Raw genomic sequence first — 14,201 nt, 5'->3', positions numbered from 1 at the left:
GAAGAATATCTTTACATTTAACCATATTGTATGGATTTTCACATGACTGTATTGCATTATTTGCACAATCCCTCTAAGTAAGAAGGGTCTTCATAAGGTAATGTAAAGGTGGCCCCTAGCATTCAGCTGTAATCTGCAAGGAATCTGACAAATAAAGCATTACACACTTTCCATGTAATGCGCAGATGTACCGAGTCCTCCTGAGACAGAGACCCTAAGTAGCTACTATCCTCCCTAGATAATGAATATCTTAAAAGTGTAACCCTTCTATAGTCACTCATAGTCAATGAACTACTTATTTGATTGTTTTTTCACTTCATTACAGTAGGTTCTTATGTTTTAGAAAAAAAAAACTAAAACAGTGTTGTTATATTTATAGGGAGCTTAATGTCTTGCCACGGTCTTTAAAAGAAGAAGAAACATCTCTTTGTAAAACTCCTGAATCTGGAAACATGGGGAATGCAGCTCCAGCCATACAGAAGAGCTTTGAAGTGTCTACAGATGGCTCAGAACTTTTTCCTGATGTTACAAAATCAGAGGGGGAAAACTATGTGGACTTAATTCAGTTAGAGCAAGATATTAATACAGAAAATGAGGGGCAATGCAAGGAAAACTGTTCGTCTGATGAGGCTTCTATAGAGGCAGCTGGAGATAACGAGGGTCCAGATATAGATAGTGGGTCCTTCCTGAACGAAAGACCAGAATTGCTTAGTTTTGTAGGAGATTGGCCTGTAGAGCAAACCATGAGTCAGAGGGCCCCACGGAGTAGAAAAGCCAGAGCAAGACATGAACGACACAATCCTGTGCAGAAAAATGGTGAAGATGATAAAACTGCAGACCCTGGTACAGAACAAATAGATACGGCTATTACACATGAACCAATAGATAATCAATCAAATGAAGAAGACCAGATGATAGAAGCGGCTGCTTTAGAAGTTGGTCATTGTGCTGACATCTCCACCGTGAATGATGGTAAAGAAGGTTTACTGGAATTGGAAAATCTGTTGTATACCTTATTAACGAAGGAAGATTGTGCCGAAGAAGATGGCAAATCTGAGGACCTGTTTATTGATAAGATCTCTGATGTTCAAGAGCAGGTATCTGAATGTACTGATGGCGTGACTACTCAAAGCACCTCAAGTGTTAATGAAGAAGTTAAAATAAAGCCAAGGACACCCCGACATAACTCTAGGCAATGCAAATTAGCACTAAACTTCCCAAACAACTGTGCTACCTCATCCAAGCGTGAGGAGTCAGAATGCCTTCAGCAGCCTATCATTGGCCCTTCTAAATTATCACAAACCGAGCCTCACGATTTTGCAATAGCATGGAGAGCAGAGAGGAATGAAGATGTTTTAGGTTCTGCAAAAATTATCCTAGGAGAAAGCAGTAGGTTCACATCGAAGTCATTAGATGGCAGCTCAGATGCTCAGGAGAGTATACCGTACAGAGTGATGCATCATAAAAGCACCTTTGTGGAGGAGGATGATATCATTAGTTTAGATGATCAGGACAGTTTAGTTATTCTTTGCAAACTCTTTAGGTCCCTTTCATTTGACGTAGTGAAGGATTTGTTTGAAAGGTGCAATAAAGATCTAGTATGGACAACAAACCTGCTTCTTGATTCTGGCGAAAAAATGTATAAGGACGAAGAATGTGAAATGGAGGACTGCAAAGGCTTAGAATCATGTTCCCATACAAATAAGGATAATCTTAAGGATAACAATTTTGTAATACTTGAGGAAGAATCTGTTATAGACTCTGTAGAACATTGTGAAAACGAGGACCGCAATTTTACCGACCTCAATTTAAAGGCGTCTGAATATTCTCCCTTTGTAAACGCATTTCCCCTTGTTGTTGCAGAAGAATTAAAAAATGGCAATGTTTTATCCTCTAATGAAATAAATCTTGGCCATCAGTGTACAGTTTCTTCTGAAATTCAAGAACTTTTTCCAAGCCATGAAACTATAATCGACACCATTGCTTCTGACCTAATGTGGCCTTCAGAGTTAGAGGCAGACCATCCTAATGTACACGATTCATCTCTCAGTATATTACAAAGCAGTAACAGATTGAAAACTATTAATAAGGGCAAAACAGAGGATATTCATTTGCATAACGCAAAGTTGGACAAAAAATTAGATTATGTTTCTGAAATATTAGCAGTTGGGAATTATGAAGAGAGAGAGTTTACAGAAGTCGCTGCAGATGTCGAAGAGGAAAAGAAGATGCAAAATAAAAGCGACTGTAGGTCACACTCTAAGGAATCCTTGCAATTTGATTATTTGGAGTTGACTTTGCCTCCAGAATTTGCCTATCAACTCACTGAGTTGTTTGGCCCAGTTGCAATTGATCCAGGTAATTATTGCAGAACTGTTATTATTATTTATTATTATTAAAGCGCCATTCATTCCATAGCGCTGTACATATGATAAGGGGTGCACATACATAATACAGACAATTGCACTAATCGTAAACAAGACGAGTTACAAACTGGTACAGAAGGAGAGAGAGCCCTGCCCGTGAGGGCTTACAATCTACATGGTATGGGAGAAGGACACAGTAGGTGCGGGTGAAGTTGGTCTTGGCGGTATAGAGGCACTAGGGTCACTGGTTGTAGGCTTGTCTGAAGAGGTGGGTTTTCAGGTTTCTTTTGAAGGATTCCACTGTAGGTGAGAGTCTGATATGTTGGGGTAGCGAGTTTCAGAGTATGGGGGATGCGCGGGAGAAATCTTGGAGTCGATTTTGGGAAGAGGTGATAAGAGGAGAGGAGAGAAGGAGGTCTTGTGAGGATCGGAGAGTGCGTGTGGGGATGTATGGGGAAAGTAGCTCAGAGATGTAGGGAGGGGACAGATGGGAGGGGACTAATAAATGTATGCATTCTAACATAATACATACAGTTCTTCTAAAAAATGGAAGATGTTTGACTTGGGCCTCCCATCCGGTCTATCGGTGTGGGTCCCAGCATTTGGATCCTACCGATCTAGCATCCAGTAGCCCCCAGATAAATTATAGACATGAGCTGCCTACATAGAGTTGATTCCTGTGAACGTGATTATCTGGCGGTGTAAAGGTGCCTCTGATTACCCTATGAACGAGCAAAATGCTCATTCATCGGGTAATCAAATTGTTTTTATAGGCACCTAAATCGTCGTCTGCCGGCAGCAGATCGTGCTGTGTAAACAGTCTCTGCTGCCAGCAAACAATGATTCAGTATGGGGACGAGCGATGGCATTAGTGATCACTCCTCCCCATACTGAGGAGGAGATCGCTACATGGAAGTGCATCAGTCTCCAACACTGACGAGCAGGCGATTGTCTGGAAGGAACTCTTCCACCCTGACAATCGCCTGCTGAATTGTCCCGGGAGGCTGAAGGGGTTCGAGGCCCACGTTCTCATTAACAGTGGGGTCCCAGCAGTAGGACCCCCACTGATCTAATACTAATCCCCTATTCTGTGGATAGACTATACCTTTAAACAAATAGAATACCCCTTTAATGTGTATACTGGCATCCCCCAGAATTGTGTGGAATACAGAGTTGAGGTAGCCTTTTGTGCCTTGTACAGCGGCCTGGAGGCAAGCCTGCACAAACTTGAATATCACTGGAATATGGCTTCTGGAAACATTTAGGGGGTTGAGGTGCCCTTGCTTCCTCCAAAAAAAAAAAAATTTTTTAAATATTTCTTTAAAAGGCTATTCCTATCTTATAAAGTTATACCACTAGGTCAGTGAGCGCTAACCTCCGGCACTCCAGCTGTGGTGAAACTATGACTATGACTCCCAGCATGCTCCAATCATTTCTATGGAGTTCTGAGAACAACCAAGCAAGTGTGCATCTTGGGAGTTGTAGTTTTACCATAGCTGCAGTGCCGGAGGTTAGCCATCACAGCACTAGGATATGCAATTGCTTTATGATCAATAAAAGTCCAACCTCTGGAACCCTCACCGATCGTAGGAATAAAGGGCCTGCAGTGCTGGTGTAGTACTGCTTCCCCTTTACCGATTTTGTTTTCCCCTGCACAGAGGCACTCCGGTCACCAGCTTTGCAGAGAACTACAGCACAGTTTAATGGGACCGCCGGCAGTTCCCTCCACAGTCGGGTGACTAGGGCATCTCTCTGTTTGGGAAAATTTGCAGTGAGCACTGTGGCCTCTTTGTTCTTAGGATTGGTGAGGGCCCATATCAATATGCCATCACGTTATAAAATGCCCTTTTAAATAGCAGACTGCAAAATCTGGTCAGGAATGCAGCCTATGACAAAAGCAGAGCCATATTCTGTAGTTAGCTCTCACTTGGATGTGTCTCCAATTCCCTTAGCGCCATCCTTTTATCATGACCAAGACTCCATTGTTCTTGGGGTATGTTGTCAGACCTTCACCATTCATACCTGACATATATAATTTATGTTTTACTTCTTCCACGTGGGATGAATGTCCAAACGAGCAAATCCTGGTGATTCAGTTTCCTGTAATATGGAGGGTAGTGATAATACAGTTTGGATCCTTCCTAGGTCTGGACTAACCACCATTCGCTGTACAGTATGTGTTTTCACATTTTCCTACTAATTACCGCCAGACCATTGGGCGGTTTTCTAGCAATCGCCGTAATTAAGGTCATTGGATTCAGAAAGAGACAAGTCCTGCCGTGCAGCTACCAGTTAATGCAGTTCCTCCATTATGAACACAGCTAGAAATAACAGAAACGTCTGATATTGATTATTAACTGTTTCAGCTTTGTTTTCTCTCCAGGCTCATTAACGTTTGAAGACTGTGTAGTGCCAATAGACCTGAAATTGGCTGAATCTATTCATCAGAAGTGGAAAGAATCAATTATGGTTAGTAAATGACTCCAGTGTGTGAGCTCTAAGTAAGTTTAAAAAAAAAAAAAAAGATTTTTGTTTAATAAAATTCAATCAGGATGTTAACCCGTGAAGGGGTTCTCCAGGATTGAACAATTGATTTATCTATCCCTAGGATAGGTCATCAGTATACGATTGGCAGGGGTCCAACAGAACGCACCCCTGATCAGCTGTTTGGGAGTAGCTCCAGCACCAGAACTACATACCTGCATGTACTGTGTAGTGGTCAGTGCTGGTTACTGCAGCACTGCTGCTATTGAAGTGAATAGAATCAGCACTGCAGTAGCCAGTTGTGTAGTATTGGTGCAGCTGTTCAGCAGAAGTGCAGGGTGTCTGACCCTCGCCAATGTGATATTCATGATCTTTCATAGGGCTAGATCATTAATTGTTAATTCCTGGATAACCCCTTTAACCACCTCAGGACCGCCGTACGCAGGATTGCGTGTTTGCGGCGGCCCTGCTCTTCTGGGTGGACGCGCCGGTGCGTCCTCTCGCGAGACGCGAGATTTCCTGTGAACGCGCGCACACAGGCGCGCGCGCTCACAGGAACGGAAGGTAAGAGAGTTGATCTCCAGCCTGCCAGCGGCGATCGTTCGCTGGCAGGCTGGAGATGTGTTTTTTTTAACCCCTAACAGGTATATTAGACGCTGTTTTGATAACAGCGTCTAATATACCTGCTACCTGGTCCTCTGGTGGTCCCCTTTGTTTGGATCGACCACCAGAGGACACAGGTAGCTCAGTAAAGTCCCACCAAGCACCACTACACTACACTACACCCCCCCCCCGTCACTTATTAACCCCTTATTAGCCCCTGATCACCCCATATAGACTCCCTGATCACCCCCCTGTCATTGATTACACCCCTGTCATTGATCAACCCCCTGTAAAGCTCCATTCAGACGTCCGCATGATTTTTACGGATCCACTGATGGATGGATCGGATCCGCAAAACGCATACGGGCGTCTGAATGAAGCCTTACAGGGGCGTGATCAATGACTGTGGTGATCACCCCATATAGACTCCCTGATCACCCCCCTGTCATTGATTACCCCCCTGTCATTGATTCCCCCCCTGTAAAGCTCCATTCAGATGTCCGCATGATTTTTACGGATGCACTGATAGATGGATCGGATCCGCAAAACGCATCCGGACGTCTGAATGAAGCCTTACAGGGGCGTGATCAATGACTGTGGTGATCACCCCATATAGACTCCCTGATCACCCCCCTGTCATTGATTACCCCCCTGTAAAGCTCCATTCAGATGTCCGCATGATTTTTACGGATGCACTGATAGATGGATCGGATCCGCAAAACGCATCCGGACGTCTGAATGAAGCCTTACAGGGGCGTGATCAATGACTGTGGTGATCACCCCATATAGACTCCCTGATCACCCCCCTGTCATTGATTACCCCCCTGTAAAGCTCCATTCAGATGTCCGCATGATTTTTACGGATGCACTGATAGATGGATCGGATCCGCAAAACGCATCCGAACGTCTGAATGAAGCCTTACAGGGGCGTGATCAATGACTGTGGTGATCACCCCATATAGACTCCCTGATCACCCCCCTGTCATTGATTACACCCCTGTCATTGATCACCCCCCTGTAAAGCTCCATTCAGACGTCCGCATGATTTTTACGGATCCACTGATAGATGGATCGGATCCGCAAAACGCATCCGGACGTCTGAATGAAGCCTTACAGGGGCATGATCAATGACTGTGGTGATCACCCCATATAGACTCCCTGATCACCCCCCTGTCATTGATTACCCCCCTGTAAAGCTCCATTCAGATGTCCGCATGATTTTTACGGATGCACTGATAGATGGATCGGATCCGCAAAACGCATCCGGACGTCTGAATGAAGCCTTACAGGGGCGTGATCAATGACTGTGGTGATCACCCCATATAGACTCCCTGATCACCCCCCTGTCATTGATTACACCCCTGTCATTGATCACCCCCCTGTAAAGCTCCATTCAGACGTCCGCATGATTTTTACGGATCCACTGATAGATGGATCGGATCCGCAAAACGCATCCGGACGTCTGAATGAAGCCTTACAGGGGCATGATCAATGACTGTGGTGATCACCCCATATAGACTCCCTGATCACCCCCCTGTCATTGATTACCCCCCTGTAAAGCTCCATTCAGATGTCCGCATGATTTTTACGGATGCACTGATAGATGGATCGGATCCGCAAAACGCATACGGACGTCTGAATGAAGCCTTACACGGGCATGATCAATGACTGTGGTTATCACCCCATATAGACTCCCTGATCACCCCCCTGTCATTGATCACCCCCCCCCTGTCATTGATCACCCCCCTGTCATTGATCACCCCCCTGTCATTGATCACCCCTCTGTAAGGCTCCATTCAGACATTTTTTTGGCCCAAGTTAGCGGAATTTTTATTTATTTTTCTTACAAAGTCTCATATTCCACTAACTTGTGTCAAAAAATAAAATCTCACATGAACTCACCATACCCCTCACGGAATCCAAATGCGTAAAATTTTTTAGACATGTATATTCCAGACTTCTTCTCACGCTTTAGGGCCCCTAGAATGCCAGGGCAGTATAAATACGCCACATGTGACCCCATTTCGGAAAGAAGACACCCCCAGGTATTCCGTGAGGGGCATATTGAGTCCATGAAAGATTGAAATTTTTGTCCCAAGTTAGCGGAACGGGAGACTTTGTGAGAAAAAAATAAAAAATATCAATTTCCGCTAACTTGTGCCAAAAAAAAAAAATTTCTATGAACTCGCCATGCCCCTCATTGAATACCTTGGGGTGTCTTCTTTCCAAAATGGGGTCACATGTGGGGTATTTATATTGCCCTGGCATTCTAGGGGCCCCAAAGCGTGAGAAGAAGTCTGGTATCCAAATGTCTAAAAATGCCCTCATAAAATGAATGTGGGCCCCTTTGCGCATCTAGGCTGCAAAAAAGTGTCACACATGTGGTATCGCCGTACTCAGGAGAAGTTGGGGAATGTGTTTTGGGGTGTCATTTTACAAATACCCATGCTGGGTGAGAGAAATATCTTGGTCAAATGCCAACTTTGTATAAAAAAATGGGAAAAGTTGTCTTTTGCCAAGATATTTCTCTCACCCAGCAAGGGTATATGTAAAATGACACCCCAAAACACATTCCCCAACTTCTCCTGAATACGGCGATACCACATGTGTGACACTTTTTTGCAGCCTAGGTGGGCAAAGGGGCCCATATTCCAAAGAGCACCTTTAGGATTTCACAGGTCATTTACCTACCTAACACACATTAGGGCCCCTGGAAAATGCCAGGGCAGTATAACTACCACACAAGTGACCCCATTTTGGAAAGAAGACACCCCAAGGTATTCCGTGAGGGGCATGGCGAGTTCCTAGAATTTTTTATTTTTTGTCACAAGTTAGTGGAAAATGCTGATTTTTTTTTTTTTTTTTTTTTTTTTATACAAAGTCTCATATTCCACTAACTTGTGACAAAAAATAAAAACTTCCATGAACTCACTATGCCCATCAGCGAATACCTTGGGGTCTCTTCTTTCCAAAATGGGGTCACTTGTGGGGTAGTTATACTGCCCTGGCATTCTAGGGGCCCAAATGTGTGGTAAGGAGTTTGAAATCAAATTCTGTAAAAAATGACAAGTGAAATCCGAAAGGTGCTCTTTGGAATATGGGCCCCTTTGCCCACCTAGGCTGCAAAAAAGTGTCACACATCTGGTATCTCCGTACTCAGGAGAAGGTGGGGAATGTGTTTTGGGGTGTCATTTTATATATACCCATGCTGGGTGAGAGAAATATCTTGGCAAACGACAACTTTTCCCATTTTTTTATACAAAGTTGGCATTTGACCAAGATATTTATCTCACCCAGCATGGGTATATGTAAAAAGACACCCCAAAACACATTCCTCAACTTCTCCTGAATACAGAGATACCAGATGTGTGACACTTTTTTGCAGCCTAGGTGGGCAAAGGGGCCCATATGCCAAAGAGCACCTTTCGGATTTCACAGGTCAATTTTTACAGAATTTGATTTCAAACTCCTTACCACACATTTGGGCCCCTAGAATGCCAGGGCAGTATAACTACCCCACAAGTGACCCCATTTTGGAAAGAAGAGACCCCAAGGTATTCGCTGATGGGCATAGTGAGTTCATGGAAGTTTTTATTTTTTGTCACAAGTTAGTGGAATATGAGACTTTGTATGAAAAAAAAAAAAAAAAAAAAAATCATCATTTTCCACTAACTTGTGACAAAAAATAAAAAATTCTAGGAACTCGCCATGCCCCTCACGGAATACCTTGGGGTGTCTTCTTTCCAAAATGGGGTCACTTGTGGGGTAGTTATACTGCCCTGGCATTCTAGGGGCCCAAATGTGTGGTAAGGAGTTTGAAATCAAATTCAGTAAAAAATGACAAGTGAAATCCGAAAGGTGCTCTTTGGAATATGGGCCCCTTTGCCCACCTAGGCTGCAAAAAAGTGTCACACATCTGGTATCTCCGTACTCAGGAGAAGGTGGGGAATGTGTTTTGGGGTGTCATTTTATATATACCCATGCTGGGTGAGAGAAATATCTTGGCAAAAGACAACTTTTCCCATTTTTTTATACAAAGTTGTCATTTGACCAAGATATTTATCTCACCCAGCATGGGTATATGTAAAAAGACACCCCAAAACACATTCCTCAACTTCTCCTGAGTACGGGGATACCAGATGTGTGACACTTTTTTGCAGCCTAGGTGGGCAAAGGGGCCCATATTCCAAAGAGCACCTTTCGGATTTCACTTGTCATTTTTTACAGAATTTGATTTCAAACTCCTTACCACACATTTGGGCCCCTAGAATGCCAGGGCAGTATAACTACCCCACAAGTGACCCCATTTTGGAAAGAAGAGACCCCAAGGTATTCGCTGATGGGCATAGTGAGTTCATAGAACTTTTTATTTTTTGTCACAAGTTAGTGGAATATGAGACTTTGTAAGAAAAAAAAAAAAAAAAAAAAAAATCATAATTTTCCGCTAACTTGTGACAAAAAATAAAAAGTTCTATGAACTCACTATGCCCATCAGCGAATACCTTAGGGTGTGTACTTTCAGAAATGGGGTCATTTGTGGGGTGTTTGTACTGTCTGGGCATTGTAGAACCTCAGGAAACATGACAGGTGCTCAGAAAGTCAGAGCTGCTGCAAAAAGCGGAAATTCACATTTTTGTACCATAGTTTGTAAACGCTATAACTTTTACCCAAACCATTTTTTTTCTACCCAAACATTTTTTTTTTATCAAAGACATGTAGAACTATAAATTTAGAGCAAAATTTCTATATGGATGTCGTTTTTTTTGCAAAATTTTACAACTGAAAGTGAAAAATGTCATTTTTTTGCAAAAAAATCGTTAAATTTCGATTAATAACAAAAAAAGTAAAAATGTCAGCAGCAATGAAATACCACCAAATGAAAGCTCTATTAGTGAGAAGAAAAGGAGGTAAAATTCATTTGGGTGGTAAGTTGCATGACCGAGCAATAAACGGTGAAAGTAGTGTAGGTCAGAAGTGTAAAAAGTGGCCTGGTCTTTCAGGGTGTTTAAGCACTGGGGGCTGAGGTGGTTAATTGACTGGCAAATTTTGGACCTTAAGGATGAGCTTTCCAAGGGACCCCCAGTGAGTGCGAGGTTCAGGGAATCCCCAGTGAGTGTGCAGGGCCATGGAACCCTGCAGGGAGTGTGGGAGATCCATAGAACTGCCCATTGAGCATGTGAAGTCCATTAACTGCCCACTGAGGGCGTGAGGACCACGGGACACCCTACCCCAGTGAGGGCGCGAGGTCCACGGGACACCCTACCCCAGTGAGGGCGCGAGGTCCACGGGACACCCTACCCCAGGGAGGGCGCGAGGTCCACGGGACACCCTACCCCAGGGAGGGCGCGAGGTCCACGGGACACCCTACCCCAGGGAGGGCGCGAGGTCCACGGGACACCCTACCCCAGGGAGGGCGCGAGGTCCACGGGACACCCTACCCCAGGGAGGGCGCGAGGTCCACGGGACACCCTACCCCAGGGAGGGCGCGAGGTCCACGGGACACCCTACCCCAGGGAGGGCGCGAGGTCCACGGGACACCCTACCCCAGGGAGGGCGCGAGGTCCACGGGACACCCTACCCCAGGGAGGGCGCGAGGTCCACGGGACACCCTACCCCAGGGAGGGCGCAAGGTCCACGGGACACCCTACCCCAGGGAGGGCGCGAGGTCCACGGGACACCCTACCCCATTGAAGAGTATACCTTGAGAGGTGACAACTTGGTGGCAGCATAAGAGAGGTATAACCTGTATTTCACCCAGTGGCACAATATCTGTTCTCCTGAAGCCCCAGCATTAAGTGTGCCAGATTGAATTGTCTGCAGTTGAGGGCTAAAACGTAATCCTGCTCAGAACCCCAAGAAGTAGACTGCTATTCGGTTCAGACCTGGGCCATGGAGCATGGTTCTGGTTAGCTATGTAATATATTGTTTCAGCAGCTTTACTAGTTCACTCATTTGGAACAACATGCAGAAAAGGGGATGTTATTTTAATTTTATTGTAACTGTATTTTTTCATTCTTCAGGAGAGACAAAGACAAGAAGCTTTATCTTATCAGCTCATTTTCCAAGGCATGTATATTTTTCTGTTAGTAATTTATAGGTGTTATTCCGCTATTACAACTTATCACCTCTCCACAGAAAAAGTGATAAGCGTTAAAACACTGAGGGTCCCATCTCCCTTTTGAGTGGAGCGGAGTGATGGTCACATGAGCACTGTGTTGCATCCTCTATAGGACTGACAGTGAGAACTGAATACATCACTTAGCTATCATGGTCAGCTCCATAGAGAGTGAATGGAGTAATGGTATTGCTCTATTTAACCCCTTAACGCAAAACGCCGTGCATGTACGGCGGGGGATGCATTGCCAGAATGCATTCCGCCGTACATGCACGGCAGGCTGATTGCGCGGCACCGGAGAGGTGCGCATCTGATCACTGCAGGGATCCGGCAGTCCCTGGTAGCCGGGCCCCTGTTGTATCGCGATGGCGGCGGATTAACCTCTTCTATGCCCCGGTTCGTGCTGACCGCAACATAGAAGTTGTTTCCGGCGGGTGAGTGAGTGCATCGAGTCCCCGTGCTGCTGTGGCGGGGACTCGATGTGTCAGAAGGCAGCCCGATGCCTTGCACGGCATTGGGACCTGCCTTCTATGGGTGCCGAGGAGATCCAGCCCCAGGCTCGGTCTCCTAGGCAACCTGTTATTGTAAGATTCAGTGTAATACACTAACAGGCAATGCATTACAATACAGATGTAAGTTTCAAGTAAAAAAAAAATATGAAAAAAACGCCCCTTTCCCCTGATTTTATAATAAAAAATAGAAAAAAAAAAACGCACATACCCGCTTCCCTAACAACCTGCTCTATGAAAATACTACATGACCTAACCCCTCAGGTGAACACCGTAAAAACGGTGTCAAAAAAGCCATTTATTTTTTTGTCACCTTGCATCACCAAAAGTCTAATAGCAAGCGATCAAAAAGTCCCCAAAATTGTACCAATCAAACCGTCATCTCATCCCGCAAAAATGATACCCTACCTAAGAGAATCGCCCAAAAAAAAAAACTATGGGGCTCAGACTATGGTGACACTAAAACATAATATAATATTTTTTTTTGTTTCAAAAATGATATTAGTGTATAAAACTTAAATAAATAAAAAAAAGTATACATATTAAGTATCGCCGCATCCGTAGCAACCTTCTCTAACAAATGTCACATGATTTAACCCCTCAGGTGAACACCGTAAAAAAAAAAATAATAATAATGTCAAAAAGTCATATGCACCCCAAAATTGTACCAATCAAACCATCATCTCATGCAAACATGAGGAGAGAAATAGAAGAGCAGCACTCACCGGCGTGGTTCAAATCCTTTATTCATACAAAATAGATAGAATCTTCGGGCAGGAGCATACGGTGCGATACAGCTGGAGTGAGCGGCGACGGCCGTTTCGCGCTAACTTGCGCTTCGACTCGTCTGACGAATCGCAATTTAGCGCGAAATGGCCGTCGCCGCTCACTCCAGCTGTATCGCACCTTATGCTCCTGCCCGAAGATTTTATCTCTTTTGTATGAATAAAGGATTTGAACCACGCCGGGGAGTGCTGCTCTTCTATTTCTCTCCTCATGTTTGCAAGTTCGCTGTCAAAGCTGTGCACCACCTAGACGTGTATAAGACAGGTAGTTGAAGACCGGGTGTTAATTCAAATGTGACGTCTGGCAGTGCCGCCTATCTCTCTTTTCTCCATACCTTTAAACCATCATCTTATACTGAAAAGAATGAGCCCCTACATAAGACAGTCACCCAAAAAGTAAAAAAACCTATGGCTTTCAGAATATGGATACACAAAGAAATCATTTTTTTTTTTAAATGCTTTATTATGTAAAACTGATACAACCAAGCAAAGAAAGTAGTCCTATTTGGTATTGTCGTGTCCGTAACAACCTGCTCTATAAAAATAGCTCATGATCTAACCTGTCAGATAAACGTTGTAAATAACAAAACATAAAAACAGTGCCAAAACAGCTATTTTTTTTTGTTACCTTGCCTCACAAAAAGTGTAATATAGAGCAACCAAAAATAATCTGTACCCTAAAATAGTACCAATTAAACTGCCACCTTATCCCGTAGTTTCCAAAATGGGGTTATCTTTTTGTAGTTTCTACTCTAAGAGTGCATCAGATGTGACATGGCAAGTTAAAATTATCCCAGTGAAATCTGCCCTTCAAAAACCATATGGCGTTCCTTTCCTTCTGCGCCGTGCCGTGTGCCCGTACAGCAGTTTACCACCACATATGGGGTGTTTCTGTAAACTACAAAATCCTGGCTTTGTTAGTAGAAAAAAATGATTAAAATGGAAAATCTGCCCAAAAAAAGTGAAATTCTGAAATTCCATATCCATTTTTAATTAATTCTTGTGGAACACCTAAAAGGTTAACAAAGTTAGTAAAATCAGTTTTGAATACCTTGAGGGGTGTAGTTTCTAAAATGGGGTCACTTTTTTTGGAGTTTCTACTCTAGGGGTGCATCAGGGGGGCTTCAAATGGGACATGGTGTCAAAAAGCCAGTCCATCAAAATCTGCCTTCCAAAAACCATTTGGCATTCCTTTCCTTCTGCGCCCTGCCGTGTGGCCATACAGCAGTTTACGACCACATATGGGGTGTTTCTGTAAACTACAGAATCGGGGCAATAAATATTATATTAATTCTTGTGGAACACCTAAAGGGTTAACAAAGTTTGTAAAATCAGTTTT

The 14,201-nt window shown here is 44.0% G+C and overlaps 1 protein-coding gene across 5 annotated transcripts in view; it reads left to right on the top strand.

The window, feature by feature from the left end:
* N4BP2 (NEDD4 binding protein 2) overlaps window positions 1-14,201 on the top strand; it is a 68,945-nt gene that overhangs the window by 40,141 nt on the left and 14,603 nt on the right. For 4 of the 5 annotated variants that reach the window (XM_040418956.1, XM_040418953.1, XM_040418954.1 and 1 more), the window contains 3 exons: window positions 380-2,358; window positions 4,750-4,835; window positions 11,474-11,519. In XM_040418956.1, coding sequence (XP_040274890.1) covers window positions 380-2,358; window positions 4,750-4,835; window positions 11,474-11,519 — 2,111 coding nt within the window. The remainder of the gene's footprint in view (window positions 1-379; window positions 2,359-4,749; window positions 4,836-11,473; window positions 11,520-14,201) is intronic. The other variant, XR_005776393.1, reaches the window with a different exon arrangement.

The sequence above is a fragment of the Bufo bufo genome, chromosome 2 (genome assembly GCF_905171765.1).
Source record: "Bufo bufo chromosome 2, aBufBuf1.1, whole genome shotgun sequence".
Taxonomy (NCBI): Eukaryota; Metazoa; Chordata; class Amphibia; order Anura; family Bufonidae; genus Bufo; species Bufo bufo.
This window is presented reverse-complemented; position numbering and strand designations above follow the sequence as displayed.